The 19,583-nt window shown below is 40.3% G+C and overlaps 2 protein-coding genes across 2 annotated transcripts in view; one reads left to right on the top strand and one right to left on the bottom strand.

Annotated features, from left to right (window-relative positions):
- Positions 1–8,878, top strand: part of Capn2 (calpain 2) — a 52,465-nt gene extending 43,587 nt beyond the window's left edge. Inside the window, exons 15-21 of the mRNA XM_047520217.1 lie at positions 66–123; positions 2,712–2,776; positions 3,746–3,814; positions 4,384–4,462; positions 5,762–5,878; positions 6,135–6,193; positions 7,909–8,878. Coding sequence (XP_047376173.1) covers positions 66–123; positions 2,712–2,776; positions 3,746–3,814; positions 4,384–4,462; positions 5,762–5,878; positions 6,135–6,193; positions 7,909–7,932 — 471 coding nt within the window. The 3' untranslated portion in view covers positions 7,933–8,878. The remainder of the gene's footprint in view (positions 1–65; positions 124–2,711; positions 2,777–3,745; positions 3,815–4,383; positions 4,463–5,761; positions 5,879–6,134; positions 6,194–7,908) is intronic.
- A 4,395-nt stretch (positions 8,879–13,273) lies between these two features.
- Positions 13,274–19,583, bottom strand: part of Tp53bp2 (tumor protein p53 binding protein 2) — a 54,938-nt gene continuing 48,628 nt past the window's right edge. The window contains exons 17-18 of the mRNA XM_047520697.1: positions 16,563–16,762; positions 13,274–14,084 (exon numbers count right to left, since the gene is read on the bottom strand). Coding sequence (XP_047376653.1) covers positions 14,043–14,084; positions 16,563–16,762 — 242 coding nt within the window. The 3' untranslated portion in view covers positions 13,274–14,042. The remainder of the gene's footprint in view (positions 14,085–16,562; positions 16,763–19,583) is intronic.

Raw genomic sequence — 19,583 nt, 5'->3', positions numbered from 1 at the left:
TGTGCTCTGTGCTTCACCCAGCTCCCATAGGGAGCCAGTAACATGCTCTGGTCGTATGTCCACAGGATGCAGAGATCTCTGCGTTTGAGCTGCAGACCATCCTGAGAAGAGTTCTGGCAAAGCGTAAGTGTCCCCTCCTTGCAAAGCACTTATCCTTTCCTTCCCCCGTGGGCATCTTGCTCCTTCCCCTGTGGACGCAAGAGACACAGGAATCCTGTCTCATCCGAACAGTGGCAGCTCTGGCTAACATCTATGGCTAATCCTATGGAAACATTGTTGCCATTCCCACCACCACCAAAGAACTGAATGGAGCAGGATCTGAGTGACGTGATAAAAATTAACAAAGGTCTCCAGGGCCTAGAGATCAAAGATGAAACCTACGTATCCTCTGCATACTAGTTCTGTGATCTCAACCAAGTTGTATCGCCTCTCTGATTCTCCTTTCCTTGTCTTATTGTAATAGACACATTACGACTTGCCTCTTACAAGTGGTCTTACATGAGGTAACATGTAGAAACTGCCTGGTGCAGAACCAGCCCTCCGTAGATGATAGCTGTTATCTAGCTTTTTCAGTAAGAAAAATCTAAGTTAGCCCAGAGAGTGGAAACCAGAAACATTCCTGAAATTTCAGAATTCTCTGGCTGCATTTAGTGAGGAATCACTGGTAGTGATGACATCTCACTGACGGGCCAGAATGGAAAAATAAATGGGCCATCTTGTATTCAAGCTAAGGGAAAGGGATTATAAAGGCTCATCTCCCCATGAGCTTTAAATGAGCTTTAAATGAGCTTCATCTAACCAGTTCCTTATTGGGAGAACTGTCACTTCATTTGAGCCAGTGGGCCAAGCAAATGACTTGAAGACTCTGGAGATGTCAGCTGTCAGCCTAGGCTAGAGGGCTTCCAATAAAGAAAGAATAAAAGACTTAAGATAGAAACTGAAGAATACGGTGGAGTTGTGCTTCCTGCATACCTTTTCAGCTTATTACTATTTCTTAGGGAAAAGAAATAATCCAAGCATTCATTGTTCAACTCCCCCTATTGTTGATCACCATTGGGGAAGAGGAAGAAATACACACAGCCCCCGACCCTGTCAAATTGTTAAGAGTCATGCTGCTTTCAGTAGAATAGCGATCTAGACAGCAGAGTTTTGTACAATTTTAGAAGTTATAAATCCAGCTCAAAAATGAATGCAGGGGGACTGGGGAGATAGCTCAGTCGGTAGAGTGCTTGCCTTGCAAGCACAAGGCCCTGGGTTCAGTCCCCAGCACCCAAAAAAAAAAAAAAAAAATGCATATATCGTCATATCCTGAACATCAGCCCCTATGCATCATATCCAGATGACTCAAGGGTCATCATTCCCTCTGACAGCAGACTAGACAGCCTCTTGCCTAACCCCATAAGAGCGAAGTAAATTCTCCTTGTACAGCCAGAGAAAGGTCAAGTGCCAGCTGGGTCTTCTATCCCAATGTGTATGCACCTAACAGAGACCATATAAACTGATCCCTGCCCTGTGTCCCCTGAACAAAAGGCCATCTTAGAGCATCTGTGATTCAGAGTGCTCACCCAGGAGCACTCTGGTGGCCAGCCAGGGCTTCCCAAGGTTGATCTGAGCCTATAGCCTCCCTCCTCCAATTTAGGGGGAGGACAAGAAGATTGGATGTGTTTATGCTTGAAGTTGCCAGGCACAAGTGAGGTCACAGGGCTCTTCAGCTGTGTGGCTGTCATGAGCTTGAGGACACTGAAGCCTCATTGTTTCTGCACAGATGGAAGGCAGGGAGGGATCAGGCCATGCTTGGTTCAGCCTGCTCCTGGTTGGGGAGCAGCATTTGCCCCACACGTGCCTCTGAGCTCAGGCCCCTCCCCCTGCCTGCTGGGTGACTCACCCTCTGCCCAAGGGCCTCACATACTGCCTTGTACCCATACTCAAGAGTGGCATCAAGACAGGTTAGGGTTCTAACATTTTACAAGGGTATAACCCAAAGTTTCCTCCTCATGAAGTCTGTGAGGAACCGGAGTCATATTGGTGGCAAGGGTCTTACACCACTGCTGATCACCAGTGAGACAGGACTGCCCTAGTAGGGCACAGTAGCTCCTGGAGAGCTTCCAGGTCCTCAGGTTTCTCAGTCAGCTGGGGACACAGACACTCCATAGATGACTTGCGGCTGGACAGATGAAGCAACCCTCTTCCTCTCAGAGGTCACAGCCCACAGCAAACACACATGCCCTCTGGATTTTTGTTTTTTATTCCTTGGCCAGCAACCACAGAGGGCTTTCCACCTGTGTGCACTTAAAGATACAGTCATGTATGCTTCTTTTACTTATTTAAAAAGCACTTGAGCCAGGCATGGTGGTGTGCACCTGTAGTCCCAGCTATTGGGAGGCTGAGGTAGGAGGATCACTTGGGTCCAGTTCTGGGCCAACATGGGCAATATAGTGAGACCTGGTCTGAAACAAATAAATAAAAATCAAAATAACAAGCACCTATTAACACCATTGCCCACAGTGAATATACAGAGAAGTCTGCAGAAAAAGGTAACACAATCTCTGTACTGTCCCAGTATTGTATCTACACACATGTGGCATTATGGAGTAATTTAAATGGCTATTGTAGTGGGGGCCACAGAGAAAGGACATTTTCATTTTTGTGCAAAGTTCTGTTGGACAGTACTGCGCAAGATTTTCCTGTTATGCTCATTTTGCCTTTTTTAGGTCAAGATATCAAGTCAGATGGCTTCAGCATCGAGACCTGCAAAATCATGGTTGACATGCTGGATGTATCCTTTAAAGTACTCCAGAGAACAGAGACTGGGAGTTTAAAATCTCACTCCAATGAGATTCCAAATGCATTGCCTTCTCTCCATTCAAAATGGTCAGTTGGGTCCTCCCAACTGGGGCAGCTACTGTGGGACTGTCTTCAGCACTGAGCTGCCTTCCCAGGGAGACATGAGGAACCCCAGATGAAGGAAACTAAAGTGCCACCCCTGCCTACCTCCATGGGCTCAGAGTGCAGTCAGCCATCCTGGTCCTGGGGCTGCTGCCAAAATCCCAACAGTACACCTGCTGTACTCTGCCCAGAGCAGCCTGTGTTGTTTCTTGAGTGACGGTATTTCCACTACTTGTAGGAAAATGGTCCCTAAGCCTTAATATTTCTGATGTGAATCTCTATTTTCTTTGGTCAAGATTTGCTTCTAGATCTATAGATGAGGCCCACCCGTCTCCATAGCGTGCTCCTTCCCCTTTGCTTTGGTTCCTGCCTAGGCTGCCCACAGAGCCCAAGAGCAGGCTAATCAGGCCCCCCACTTGTTTCTGAGCTTAGTGAGAACCATGGTAAGGTTCTGTGACATTTTATCTGGTACAATCATGATGTGTACCCACTACGTAACTCTCCTCCCAAGGGGCCTCTTAGAAATACTCCAGATAATGCTCAAAAAAAAAAAAGGGCTCAGTCTGAATCCCATCAGCATATCATCCCATGACTTATTTATAGCAGAATCTGGGCCACCACAGCACCACCAGGTAAAAAGAGCCATAGGAGTCAGCAGGAGCTGGGAGGCTTCTATCTTGCGCTTCCTCTAGTCCCTTACGTGGAGGGTTGGCAATGTGAAAAGCAGAAGAGGGATCCTTCTGCAAAAACTCCTTGTGCATGTGCTGTGATGACCAGAAGATCCAGATGGGAGGACAAACCAGGTGAAATGATGCCCAAGTGATGGCAGACTCCAGGAGCTTTCCTTGACTGAAGGCAGGCGGACGGGAGTGGCAAGCTGGGACTGAAGGAGTTCTACATTCTCTGGACGAAGATTCAGAAATATCAAGTATGATCTCAGGAGAGCTCGGGAGGCAGGTGGATCTGTGTCGGGGAACACTCTAGGCATACACTTTAAGATACAACAACTCCTTTGAAGGGTAGAAGACCATTTCCAAGGGGTTGGGCCTTTATACACATGGAGGTCAGAAAGGAGTAAAGACTGGGCTGGACAAATGCAAAAACAAACAAACAAAACAAGGACTTTGCAAATTAAGTCATCTATTCCAGCCTTTACTGGATTAGTGACAAGAAAGGGGGTTACCTAAAAGCCACCATCAAGGGTTTCCTGCAAAGGCTGTATGGCCCTTTGTAGTTAGAAATATAGAAATTGTGTGAGACAATGACATGTGCCCATGATAATTGGCTAGGTAATTTGATGGGCATATTTACAAACGTGCTCACAGAGAGAGGCAAAATACTATTAGCTATTTAAGGTACAAACATGGACAATTCTAAGAAGGCCAAACTTGAGGCCCGAAGCTTAAAACTTCATCCCACTCCATACATACTACAGATGTAATCTGTCACATGTTTTGTTTTGGGTCATGGTTTTTATAACCATTTTGCTTGTTCCAGAGAATTTACCGGGAAATCGACGTTGACAGGTCTGGTACCATGAATTCCTATGAGATGCGGAAAGCACTAGAAGAAGCAGGTAACACTTCACAATCTATCTCCTTCCCTTTGTTTTCTCTATCTGCAGAATGCTGAACATTTATTTATTCTACACCATACCATATAAAGCTTGGTTGGTGAACTATAACATAAAGCAGGTGCAGGTCTAATACAAACTCATCCTTTTCATTCTCCTCTTAACAACTAGCTGGTCAAATTAAGTGCAGTCCCAGAGGCTCTGCCTTCAGTGCTTTCCTGAATACAGGTTTTCTTCAAAGCAGCCTGGCAGGGCAAACAGGCAGGGTTAGTTCTCAACCGACCTGCCCGTGTGTTCCTCCTTCCTGGGTAGAGCTGGTTAGGCAGAAATGGAATGTCTCAGCTCAACTCTTCCAAGAAGTCCCTAATAGAACTAGACATCAATAAATAGGACATAAGCTTGGGTAAACCAGCAGAGTGGGAAATTGGTGTGTTTTGGGGACAAACATGATAAAAAGAGGCTGTGCACTCTGTTAACTGGGGATATAATGGTGCAGGAGAGACTCCAAATAATAGTGGTATAAACAAGATACACCTTTCCCTCAGGCAGTCCAAGGCTGGGATGGTGCCTTCTACTGTTAAGGCCCTAGGCTCCTCCTATCATGTTGCTTCACCAGCCACTAAGACTTCAGGACAACTTGCTACCACAACCACAAGCCACTGACAGCTTGGCAGAAGAGCTCTGTGCCTTTAAGGTCACAACCATCACTTCTGCTTACACATCCTATTGGCTAGAACTTAGTCATAGGAAAGCTGGGAAATGCAGTATTAATGCCAGGCAGACATGGTCCCATTGAAAATGCCTTTACTGTGGAAAAAGGAAGAATTAATATTAGTTTACCACAGTGTCTGCCACCTACGTCCAGGAAGAAACTGGTCTCCAAGCTGACTCAGAGCTAACTAAACAAACATGGAAAGGAAGCATGGTTAACAGCCTGAAGCAGCATGACAATGGAAGAGGCAAGAAAAATCTTATGCATTAGTAAGGAAGCAAGCAGAACAACAGCAAGAGTTTGGAAACAAAAGAAACAAAGGTACCAGTTTTGCAAAGTAAAACCAGTCTCAGGCTGGAGATGTAGCTCAGCAATAGAGCACTTGCTTAGCACATGCACATAGGCCCTGGGTTCAATGCCCTGCACTGAGGGAAAAAAAAAAAAAATTCTCACACAAGAGCAAACAGCCCAGAGACAAAAGTGATTGTAGTTGTAATTTGAAGTGTCACCTCAGTTCCATAACCTGTAGACAGAGCTAAATGATACAATCTAATATTTAGTAGTAAGTTTGTTTGTTCACTTAACTTCAGGTTTCAAGCTGCCCTGTCAACTTCACCAAGTCATCGTTGCTCGGTTTGCAGATGATCAACTCATCATTGATTTTGATAATTTTGTACGATGTTTGGTTCGACTGGAAACGCTATTCAGTATGTGAACATTGGGGAAATACTTATTTCAGTTCTTTGGGTATTAAAGCAGCCTTCCTTTCATCTGGTTCATGGTGCAATCACCTGAACCAGAGACATGTCTGTCCAGGGACTGAGAATAAAATTCCTTCTTTGTTAGGCTGGGGAAAGAGGAAAGAAATGCTGTGGCGGTCAATGAAATCAGCTGCCAAGTTGGGATGACGAAATCTTTGTCTCGGCTAAATGCTTCTGACATCTCCTTTGTCTCCCTCCACAGAGATTTTTAAACAGCTGGATCCCGAAAATACTGGAACAATAGAGCTGGACCTTATTTCTGTAAGTCAGCAGCTCACGCCAACCACCTCACCTCACTCCTAAGGGAACTGGGGGAAGGCAGGAACAGAATGGTCTGTTCCTTGGGTGACTTGCCTTTTAAAGTTTCACTTTGAAATTTTTCTGGTCCTTTGGGGACAGGCCTGTAAATGGCTGTAAAGTCCCACAATGCACTGTTACTGTTTCTAACTGGCCTACTGATTCTTGAGTTCAAGAAAACACACCTGGCATTCTTTCCCATGAGCTTTGACTAAGCATAGCACAAGGGTGGCTGCCAGATCACTGTTTATAAAAAGGAACTGCTGAGACAAGGTGCTTATGTGTAGAAATCCTTGGATGAAAGTTGGGTTTTGGGAAGACCTGTCTTTTTCAGACCAGATCTACTTAAAATACTTTCCAAGAAAGTTTTCTCTATTTCCTCCCTATTAAATTTAAGATTAAATTAGCAATAGTAAGTAGGTTTGCCATGGATAATTACACATATATGTCTGGAACCCCAGCAATGCCCATTTCTGAAATGATCAATCAAGTTAGTATGTCAGTTTCACAAAAAGCAAAGTATAAAATGTGTCATCCTGATGACAGCTTTGAGTGAAAGAGGCTCCTGTCCTCAGAATGGCTGAAGAAGCCAGGCAGGGTGCCCAATGGCTCCAGTCTCCACTGCTCTACCCAGGGGAACAGAAACTGGAGTGGCACAGGTCACGAAGGGATGCAGTGAGATGGCCAAGGGTTGGATGGGAATGGCACTGTCTTCAGTCCTATCCCATGTGATAGAGAAGCAAAGTGCTACCAGTTCTAAGGGACTGGCAACTCTTCCCTTGAATTTTGAACTGTGGAAGAAGTCAGCAACTAAAATGCTGTTTCACTATGTTATTATGCACCATCAAGTACCTTTATCCAACTGAAAAGTACAGTTTAGCTGGTTACAAATAACTCTGACTTGCTCAAAACTATATATTGCCTAGGAAATATACGAGACTGCAAGAGGAGAGTACAGGAGAGTAAATCTACTGTGACATAAAACATGCCATGTGATAGGTTCTGGAAACTTCTAGCCTCTTTCTCATTCTTGCTGAATATCCTATTTCACCTGTCCCCCCCCCCCCCCCACCTATTCTAGCCTGCCTCCTCAGTCCACTCCTTCCTCTTTCCTCTGAGCACATCTTACTCACTGGCTCTTACCCATCTTCAAGAGATCCCTAAGGGATTCCTGCCCTAGTAGTCTTGCTGAGGAGGAACCATGTTCAAAAAACCTCCCTCTCATTTGCAGTGATTTTCAGCCTTGGGAGCAAGTTATGTCACCTGGTGGTGGGGCTTTGCCAAAGTCCTGATGACCAGGGAAATCTCAGACCGTATCATTCTAATATAGACCCAAGGTTGAAAACCACTGGTCTCTGGATATCCACTCCCCTACCCAAACTAACTTCTCATGTGATGCCCCAAGACAGAGATGTAAAAATGCTAGTATAATACTTGCATTTCACTCAATGTATTCAGTCAATTCTGCAGTAACCATCTGATTCAAATAAAAGTTACCTGACCTGTTCAGAGCTAGCTAGACTCAAGAAGTTAAGTAGAAAAATGTTTGTAACACTGATATTTTAGCCCTTGCTCAGCTTTTCTGGTATAATGGTCTTCCAGAATGATTCAAAGGTGCTTAAATAGCCTTTAAGTTTAAAAATGCTTAATGAAATAATTTGTTTTTCTTCTTCCTACAGTGGCTCTGTTTTTCAGTACTTTGAAGTTATAACTAATCTGCCTGAAGACGTCTCATGGAAAAAAAAAAAAAAAAAAAATCAGCCAAGGACTAAACTTCCAGACAAAAAGTTTGTGTCTGGACCTTGAAATTATGGGAACATTTAAACTGATGATTATAGCTGAAAAATATTATTTGAGATAGCAGAAATTTTCACATATCAAAGTAAAAGATTTGCATATCATTATACTAAATGCAAGTGAGTCACTTAACCCTTGGTAAGCTAAAGGAAAGCTTTAAACTTGTAAATAGTATACACTTTATACTTTTACACACTCTCCTGTTCATAGCAATATTAAATCAGGAAGAAATGCAGTTGAGCAAACATTACGTCAATCTCAAAGGCCACAAGGCCCTTGCTGGGAATATTTAAAGCAACTTCAAGTTTTAAAATGCAGCTGTGGCAAACACCAAACAGCAGCCCGGGAGCTGCCATTTCAAACCGGGAAATAGGTGCATCATGAAGTAGTATTTACTGTCAAGGGATCTAAAGAGTCCAGGGGAGAAAGTTTACCTCTATCATTTGGGTTAAACAAGACAAGTATTATGTAATATTGACTGGTAACAGTGAATCATTCTTAAACTCAAGTCCTTGAGCATATTTGGCCTTAAGGATTTAGTCATAAATACTGAAAGGATTCTATTCGTGATCATTTGAAGCACTGTGCCAAAATCAAGCATCCAGTTTGCAAACTGATGGTGATGATAAAAGGAACAAAACAAGCTGTTGGTTGCCTCAAAACTTTATGAACCATTGCCACTAGTATGCACATTGGTTTAGGGAGGGCACTGCTGAGCAGCTCTTGTGGAAATGACACAAGCTGGTTTTCTGGCTTTGGCCTCAGGAAAATGTTAGCAACATTATAAAAATATTGCCTTCGTTGCCTTATCGCCTTCCAAATGTACTGTTAAATAAAGAGTTGCCCCATGCATTCACACCATGCTGGTTTTTTTCCTCCTGGAGGGTGGTCCCAGTGGAATGGTGTATGAGCCTACACAATTATAGCTTATTTCTACTTTAATGAGGAATGCTACCACTTGTAAACTCACACATCGAGAGGGCATCTTATCTGTAATTAAAATGTAGACCTGTGTGATATTTTAAAAATATAGTTCAGAAACTAATATTTTGACCATGAAGAGCAGCTCTAATTTCTACTGCTTGCTGGTCTCTTTTAAGGATGCACAGACTTTTGTGCCTTTCAGGAAGTTCCCTGCATTAGACGAAAGCTCAGTGTCACTTTGGCCAGCTGACTGGTGTAGGGAGCTAAGAAAATAAGCAGATTAAATCACTGGTCAGTTACCACTGATCCTTGGGAAAGATGCGAGATGACTCAATAGGCAAATGACATCTAATATTTCCTGAAAAGATTAGTAAATGATTTCCCAAACTCAACTCCAATGCACCCAAGTTCCTCCTACTTGCCAGGTGGATCTTGCTGGTCACTCAGGGAGTGAAAAACATGGAAGGGTGGAAAACATGGATGTAGAGGAATTGAAATCCACCAGGGTATGTGATTTTTCTGTTTGGCAGCCCAGGTTTCAGGATAGAAATGATAGGGGAGCAACAAGAGTCATATCTTTAGATGCCCAGGGAAGGGAGGTGTCTTCTGAATAGGCACAGAGTCGGGCAGAGGGTAGGCCCCCACCTATCAGTAGAGGCTACTCCAGACCTGGACTACTGGGGAGAACATGCCCCTCCCCCTGTACTTTTATCTGGAGAACTGACCCAGTGGAAAAATTTACCATTTTACTTGCAATAAAAGAGATGAGGTTTAAAAAATAAGGCATATGCTTATCATAGCCAATTTAGAAAAAGACTTAAAAAGAGAAGCAAAATGACCAGCATCCTGAGTTTTCTCACATAAGATTTGTCAGTGTCTATTTTACCGGGGGCGGGGGGGATTATAAACAAAGTAAACCTTCCCTTTCTGATCCTGTACAAACTCAGCCTGAATTTAAGCCTCACGAATTCCCTCCCTCAGTGTCTGCTCTGAATTGCAGTGCTCACTCCCGGTCTTCAGTTTCTTTCCCCACCGCTGTGTGCTTGCCACATCCCAAAGGACACAGCCTACTCTCATCCCTCCATCTTCCCTTCCTCCAAACAAGCATCCTGAGCAACTGTCCACACTAGACCTAGATCTCAAGTTGTTTCTCATCGATTCCTTTACCTGGTACAATGTGGCTAAATAGCCTTTTATTTTTTAGATCTGCTTTTTGTGCCTTTTTAAAAAATTTGTCTGTCTTTGGACAAATTAAGACAGTAGAGTGTATTTTGGCATATTATACATACACAGTATAATTAAGATCATTTATTTCCTAATGTCAAATACTATAAACACCTACTAGTCCCCATCTCTCTGAACCTTTAACTCCATTCTCTATTCCTGTGTCGAGAATCTGTATTCTTCAGGGTTCCTTATTATCTGCTTTTCTTGCTAACTCTGACTCCTTTCATGTGACACCCCCAGGCCATTCTTCATAGCCCCTAGCAAAATTCCTCAGTGGTTTCAAGGCCTTTAGGACCTGAGCATATCTGAAGTTTATATACTCCCCGCAAGGCATGGTCCACTCTCCAGTTGGTTCATTCCTCACCATTTGCAAAAATCTAAAAAATCTGCTACCATAAAAATGACTATATTATCAATTAAAATGCATCTAAAAACATTAAGACACATGTTCATCAGATAAATAATTGCATAAATTACACAATGGAGTATTATGCAGCCATTAAAAACCCTGTTAATACTTATGCAATGTCAAGCATAAAAAAGAAGACAGAATTGATTCAATTATTTATGAGTATGCTCTCAATTATTCAAGAGAAAAAAATCATGGATAAGACTAAAAGAAACACATCCAAATGTATGTAATACTGCCTCTAAAGTGGCCTTTTCCCCTCTTCATAACCTTTTCCTACATTTTGATATATTTCTACAAGCTTTGATATAAGGATACTTTGATAATGTTAAAAACCAAACATGGAGAATAAAAGAGGTTCTAAATTTAGGATTAAGGATTATAAAACTGAGCATCATTGTTTCCTGGTTTTCACACCTTCCCTTTTCAAACATTTGCATAATTCTCTTTTGGGGGGAATGGGGGGGTAACCAGGGACTGAACCACTGAGCCACATCCCCAGCCCTTCTTTATATTTTATTTACAGATAGGGTCTCACTTAGTTGCTTAGGGCCTCACTAAGTTGCTGACACTGGCTTTGAACTTGAGATTCCTCCTGCTTTAGCTTCCTGAGCCATTGGCATTACAGACATGCACCACCACTGCACAATTTTTTAATTTACCAAGCACTTCACATATAGTACTTGATATGCCTTCCCTGGCAGCTCTGAAGTATGCACCAGATAGGTGGGTTCTTGGAGAGACTGATCAAATCTTGGTAGGAGACCCAGATCTTCAAGCATGATCAGCTATGCTTGTCTCCTTCCTTAGATGAACAAAAGCTCCAGTGTACGCCTACATCTGATCAACTAGAACAAAAACACAAATGTTAACAGATTCAAACACAATGTGCCCACAACTGATTTATGGCTACACTAAACCCCAAATAACAAATGATTAACAAGGGATCTGTCTTTAACAAAAGCTTGCCTGAGAACCTGTACATTTCTTCCCAGGAAAATCATACATATAGTAAGAGCTCAACCCTGGGCAGGTCACTCGTCTTCTCAAGAGGTTAAGGGGCACCCACACACTGCTTTTAAAGTATGATACCTTTGCTCTCTAATAAATTTTTGCTTGTACCTTGCTTTTGACACATCCTGAAATTCTCTTCGGCAGCTTCTCAAGAACCTGTCTTGGTTGAATCGAGGTCCCACTGCCCACTAGAAGGGACCTCCTTAGACCCGTCAGTGACAGTCAGAAGCAATGGCATTAAATTCTACTATACCTATCAGAAAAAGAAGGCTCAGGAAGATAAAGTGTCCTGGGCAAGGTCATTTGATGTATTAGTTAAATCCAGCAGCCCAGCTCTAGAATTCATGTTCAATTTATTTCCTGTTGCTTCAACAGGATTTAATACAAATGAAGTGGTTTTTAAAAATATGTAATAATTGCACATTCTGTAGATGAGAAGTCCAACACTGGTCCCATCAATGCTTTCCTTCTGGAGGGATGGATTCATTTCCTGGCAGGCCCATCGAGTTGGCAGAGTCCAGTTCCATGTGGTTATAGGCCTGAGGACCCCTTTATTTTTCTGACTTTCAGTCAGGGCATTTTCTTAGCTTCCACATTCCCTAACTCATGATCCCTTCTTTTCAAAGCCAGTAGGTGAAAATCAAGTCCTTCTCATATTCCATGTCTTGCTGACTTACCCTCAGGCCTCCTGGCTTGCTCTCCTACTTTTGATGGGCTCATGTGATTACACTGCCCACTGGATAATCCAGGCTAATCACCCCATTTTAAGGTTAGCTGATTAATGAACTTATTTAAATCTGAAAAGTCCCTCACAACAGTACCTACACTGGTACTGGATTGAATTACCAGGGGACTACAATACTGGGGGAGGGGAGGCATCTTTAGAATTTTGCTTACCATGTATATTTTAGAAGTTTGGTTCATATCATCATTTTTTCCTTCATTTCTCTGAAGGATGTGATTTTCATCTACTTCCTTGTTGGAATTCAGCTACTCATAAAAAATATTAAGAAGTGACCATGTATTTTCATTTGTGTCTTGTCTTTAATTGTATACCCAGTTGGGTACAATGGCACACACCTGTAATCCCAGAAACTTGGGCGGCTGAGGCAGGAGCATCACAAGTTCAAGGCCAGTCTTGCAACTTAGTTAAGCCCTCGACAACTTAGTGATGCCCTGTCTCAAAATAAAAAACAAAAACGACTGTGGATGTAGCTCAGTGGTAGAGCACCCTCAGGTTTAATCCTCAGTATGATGAAAAAAAAAATTATTTATATATTTATCTCCACTAAGCAACTCACTAAGCTTTGGTTTTCAAAGCAATGTGTGTATTTGGTAACATATTAATAAAACATAACTCTACAAAGAAACTGAAATAAATGAGGGCACAGCATATCAGAGGTTCCAGGCAAAAGGTACACATAGGCTTCTATCATCAATGATCACCAAGATCATCAAAAAATTTCAGTTCTGTAGCAAAGACCATCCAAACTTGAAATGCAAAATAGTTTTCTGTAAGCCAAGAAATACTTCTTATATCAATTGCATGGCTGGTAAATCGTATTACAGGACATATATTTGCATTAAGTAGTTTGCTATTTTTCACTTGGGTAAGAGAGATTGTAATAACTTGTGATCTATAAATGAGGTTGTTTAGGACATCTAAAATGAAAACCAGTAAAACAGCTTAGAGTCAAAAAGTTTAATTTTATTACAATGTTTTTAAAGTTAGCTATGATCTTGACAAATATTATGGGTAAGTCTATAACAAGTCTCTACCAAGGTACAAAAGACAATAAATATAGATTCATATTCAGCCTAAAAACAAGATTCTAAATCTAATTTAGATCAGGTAGTATAGTTTCCAATATTTCAAATCCATGTATAATTCTTAAAATGCTAGAAGAACTCATATATAATAGTTATTACTCACTGACAAACAACTAGCAGTTCTTTGCTGACAATATACAAGCACATGGCACCTTCAAGCCCCTACATGAGTCCAAGACCTATTGGTGCCAGAGAATTGGGGATGGTGCCATGATGGCACTGGTCCTTCTGGCAGGAAGATTGATACCGAACAGTGCCAAAAATGCCCATTAAACGGGACAGGAAGCTGATTTCCCAAAAGCCCAAGGAATGATCCTCTTTCTTGCAGAAAACGGGATTGTCATAGTGTGTCTTCCTGAGTGTTCCGTGGGGCAGATGTGCCTGGCACAGTATGGTCTGCTGACTTATAAGCTCCATTTCCTCATGCTGAGTATCCCCCACTAGTAGTGAGTTCTTCAATCCTTCATTTTCTTCCAGAACACATTCTTCATTGCTTTCAAGCTACATTGTCATTAAAATAAGTTTTGAGAAATTACTGCCAAAAACGACTGTATTCTTTCTTCTTGGTGATCATTAGGATTAATTCTTCATTAACTAAAATTCTGCTAAGTTTCAGGCCAAGCTCCTTTGTCTTGGTTTAATTCTTGGGTACAGCTGTAAGAGAGTTTAAAAAATATTTACATACTGCACACGTGTGTAGGAGCACGAAATTTCAAGAAACATTGGGAAGAGGGGCAGATATATAACAGGAAGAAAATCAAACTAAGCAGAGCTATCCAAGTGCACAAGGTTCACATTTAGCAATGTTCTCATCAGCCACTTTGTGAAACACATCTGAAGGTCACAAGGGTCCATCAACTGTGACAATACCACAGAGCAATCAAAACCCTCTCCAGCTCTAGGCATTAACTCAATCTGTAATTTATTGAACTATAAATCAAGTCAGGAAGACAAACTGCTGCTGATGATTTGCAATATGCTACATACTTCAATGTTAAGAGCTTTCATTAGTATGGAAGAAAGATGAGAGATTAAAGTCTTTTTTAATTTTATTCACAGTGGACATAACATTGTGTGATGGGACCTGAGACTGTCAAGAACAAAATGCCACAAAGTCTACACATTTAAGAAAAGCTAAGTGGAGCGTTTTGCTGTAGAATTCTGTGATTTTGTGTTTTCCAAAACAAGAGCTGAGAGCAAAGCCTGCAAAGTACTGTCATGAAGCCGAGAGTAAGCTAAACTAGTGATTCAACTACCAAACTAAACAAAAACCCTTCTCTCCGAGACCACAGAAAAAACAGATTTACTTAAAGAGAGTCAAACTTCTATTGATGGGTCACTGTTATATAAAGGACTGTCATTCTTGTTTAGGAAAAGATATTCAGTCAACATAATTTTCTAGACTCATGCTGAGCCTCTGATTTAAAGAAGTCAACATTTACACACTTTCCTTTTTTATTAAAACATTAAAAAAAGTTGTGCTGAGGACACTTCTAACCAGAAAAGATTTCCAAAGGACTAATATCTAAATTTGAAACTAAAATGAAAATCTTCAGTCAGGTCAGTTAATTTTAGAAGCTTCTGAAGTTATACACAAGGCTCAATTTAAAGCATCTTTGAACAACTGCTTCATACTTGGTAACAAATTCTCCCCCCAACACACAGGACCTTTCTGATAGAAAATTAAATTAATCCAAGGGATCTGTTATACAATATGATGACTGTGATTAACAATGTATGGTAAACGTGAAAACTGCTTTAAAATAGAGTTTACTCTCACCACACACACCAAATATGCTGACTACATGAGGTCAGTAATGCATGTTAACTTGATTTAGTCATTCCACAATGTATACATATTTTTAAAGACCATGTTATTAAATATATACAATTATTTGTCAATTTAAAGAAAGAAAATTAAAACAAAAGTTAAATAAGCACTTATTTCTAAGTAGCACCTTTCCCAGATAAGAAACTACAATATATAAACCATGCTTATTGACTACTGATATTTTATTAGGCAAAGTGGTCACATGCAAGAGATGAACTTCTCTGGTGCTAAAGATTGCAGAAGCAAATGGGGGTGCATGAAAGATAACAGCTTTCTATTTCTACTTTCCTTTGGTTACTTGAAAGCTCTTTTTTACAGGGCTCAACAATCTAATTTTTTTAAACTTTTGTTATTCTTTATAATCTATATTATGATTGCATAAATGAATACTACCTAAATGCCAAAAGTGTATTTCATAATAAATGTAGTCCTGGGAAGGCAGCAGTAAAAATGTATCAAGTAATTTATACTGCACATTAGACAAGCAACACAGGGAGGGAACAGTCAGGAGAGGGACAGTAAGTAGTCAAAATACAGAGAGCCAGTGATGGAGTCATTTCAAAGAACTTCACAGAAAGTAATATCCCAGTTGTGAAATACTTGAGACAGAATCCTGCTCACGGCCTGGATCCCAGAGTAGGGGACTCAATGCAGGTAGAGACCATGTCTGTCTGGCACTTGGTAAAAAATACCTGTAACAGTATCTCCCATTGTTCAACGTGAGACTACTACAAGATCCTCACAATAATCTTAGGAGATAGTCTTCTCCAGCCTCCCCACCTTCCTTCCAACACTCGGATAACCAGATAAGTGCTCCAGGTAGACCTGAAGTGACGCTGAAGACAGGGCTTGAGATCTACATGCCATATGCTGTTTACCCTTACTGGCTCTTCCTTCCCTCAAATATTCTCTACTTTCTCATCAACAGCAAATTTTACAAGCATTTTTACCTTTAAACTTTATTCAGTCTCTCAATTATCCTCCTCATTTCTCTGTTTCATACACCCCACACATACCCTGTGCACTTATAACCACGTGAGAGTATACCTGAATCTATGAAAGAGAAATCAATACAAAGTTTTGAAGCATGTCATTCTTGTTTTCTCTGGCAAAATTAAAAATACACTTCTGAGCACAATAGGAATCATCAAAAACATGGCTTTAAGTTGAAAGACTGTCCAAAATTTAAAATTCCACATGTTATTGACAAAGGACAGTATAGTGCACTATATCCACAACCGTTTTTACAAAGCCCCTCTATGACACACATAAAAACATCACGAAGTATGGGAATAACTTACTCCCAGCAAGTTTCGTGGAACATATCCTTCCTTATCATTAAGGCGTGCCCACCACCATTCAATTTCATCTTCGTCTTCCCTTCGGATGATTGTCATGCAGTCTCCTTCTTTCATGGGTAGTTCATCATCATTCTGAGGCTCGTAATCCCAAAGTGCATAAATGACTCCTTTATTCATTATGCCCATTTTCTCCTGAACTCCTACAACCATGACAGAAAGTTAGCAAAAATATTTCATTCAGAGTATACCATTCTGAAGAACTTTTCTCTTTAATGAAACAAAAAGGGAAGAAATGGGATGGAATGTTAGAACTACTACACTAAACAGTCAATAAATAAAATCTGCAGGAGCAGGGAAAAGAATGGGCCAGTGGCATATACAGAATATAAAAAATAATCAGCATTCAAATCTAAAACAGCTCTAAAACCTAGCACCTTATAAGTATCTCTCAAAACTGTTCTTACTTAGAAAACAAAAATTTTTGCCAGCCCCAAAACTAAAAATGGAATTGCTTGGGTCCAGGCTATTAAAAAAGTAAATGATATGCTTGTAAACTTTTGGCCTATTTTTAAGTGTAATGACCAAGGAACTCTGAAAACATCACTTCATTCTTTACCTGAAACCCAGAGCAGACAGAGAAAAAGATCAGAAATGGTTAATAAGGTGTTCTATATCAATTTCCAAATGGGAAAAGAAATACACTATCAAACATATTAGAAGGCAGAAATAAGGCACTTCAGACATGAGATACAGAAGTCTACACATAGTCAATTCCAAAACAGCGAAAATCAAAATTCTGAAAGATGCTGAAATTCCACAAACTGGGGAAGAAAAAATCCTCAAAAGCCCACTTTTCATTAGTTTATAACCAATTTACAAATTAAATTTTACCTTTCTCTATTTATTCTATATATTTCTATCCTAAAGGGCAATGCTAATAAGAAATAACCACCATCAAAGAGCAGGCAATACAAGAAAGAAGAAGAAAGGAAAAGAAACTGAAAAATAATTCTCAGTAACTCAGTTAATTATTATTTTCATCTTTATGTATTTTACAGTCAGGAAAATATCTGCTTGCTTTTGAATAGATTGTGGGCACTAAACTATTAATTATAAACTTAATAGTTCTGTATCAATTAATATGATGTAGAATATAGTATTTCTCTCACTCTGGGCAGAAATGAAACAAAAAATTAAACTGTTCCTTTCCACAAGAAAGTTCTGCCAATATAAAGGGTCAGGTAAATTTCCAACTTTTTCTTATTTAAATAAGGACACATAAAGTATGACAGGACAACAAAATTTGATGTAGCTATAATCTCACAAAGTTTTAGAGCTGGCCATGTGTTACCTGTTTGGGACAGGGATGACAAAGGGGTAGGAGAAAAATTCTGGATTCTTTAATATGCTTAAAATAACAACCTGAGTCCCACTTTCTAAGAAATCATTCATGGAAAAAATTTATCATTACTTTGCTATTATGAGATTAAGAGTTACAAATTAAGCCTTTTACAAAATTTTTGAGGGGCCTCAAAACATGCTCAATGTCATTGGTAATTTTGGAAATGCAAACTAAAACCACCATGAAATCCCATTCTAAACCACCAAGGGTCACAGAATGTAGAGCAAAAAGAACCCTATGCTCGATGTGTGCCACGGCAATCTGGTAGTTCCATTTGTAGATGTAAACCAGAAGACAAATATAAAAGTAGGAAGGAAGGAGCTGGGGTGATGAGGCTTTGCTTAGCATGCACAAGGTCCTGGGTTCAATCCCCAGCACCAAAACAAACAAATAAATTTAAAAATAAAAATATTTTTTTTTTTTTTAAATGAAGGAAGGAGCCCACATGTCCTTCAAAAGCAGAATGGAAAGTTAAACTGAGATTCCGTCATAAAATAGAATAGTATGGCACAATGAAAATAAGTTAATACACAAGTGAATCTCAAAAACATAAAATATGTTTAAAGAAAAAAGACTGGAGAATCACCAGCACAATGTACTTTAAATTTAAAAAGAATAGGCAAAACTAAAAACAATACTCACTAGGCTTCACACACAAAAAGATATAACTATTTTTTAAAAACAAGGAATCCTAAACTTCCAGAGAGTGGTCACCATAGGTATGTGAGAGAGCCATATCAAGGAGATCCAGATGATGTCAGAAAGTGGTCATGTTCTATTTCCTAGGCCAGGAACACAGTTATCCACTATGTTCAATCCATTGGTGACATAAACACTTATGGTATCCATGATAAAAAATAAATTTTTTAAATCCCCAACCACACGTCCCCAATGTTTGTAAAAAGCATATCTAAAGTATAGTCCTGATGGCCAATAAAGTTAATACAGCAAAATATATGTTAATATATTATATGAATTTTAAAATATTGTTAAAATATCAAAATATTCTATGGTTCAGAGTTCAAAACATTAACAAAAAGTAATCTTGAGTATCAACAATAAAAATTAAGGCAAGTGCAATAATGCACTCCTGTAATCCCAGCAACTTGGGAGGCTGAGGTAGTAGGATCACAAATTTGAGGCCAATCTCAGTAATTTAGGGAGACCCTGTCTCAAAATGAAAAATATAAAGGGCTGTAAATGTAGCTCAGTGGTACAGCACCCCTGGGTTCAATCCCCATTACCATACACACACACCCCCAGAAAAACCCCAACAGTGTAGGGATTGGGGATGTGGCTCATTGGTACAGCACTTGCAAGAATGAATGAGGCCCTGGGTTGGATCCCCAGCACACAAAGGGAGAGAGGAGAGATGAGAGAGGCGGAAGGAGAGAATGAGCAAGAGTCAGAGAGGAAAAAAACCCAAACTCTAACAATTAAGGTCTAGGATTCTCAATGACCCCTCTTCCTTCTCATCGAAAGCCTGAAAATAGACAAAGACACCAAGAGAAAGTCATCAAGCAGAGATGGCACAAACATACGTCTTTAACCTCATGGATCTTAGTTAACATGTAATACAACGTCCAAGAGCCTACATAGTATGGAATCCTGAGACCTTT

The sequence above is a fragment of the Sciurus carolinensis genome, chromosome 12 (genome assembly GCF_902686445.1).
Source record: "Sciurus carolinensis chromosome 12, mSciCar1.2, whole genome shotgun sequence".
NCBI classification, from domain to species: domain Eukaryota; kingdom Metazoa; phylum Chordata; class Mammalia; order Rodentia; family Sciuridae; genus Sciurus; species Sciurus carolinensis.
This window is presented reverse-complemented; position numbering and strand designations above follow the sequence as displayed.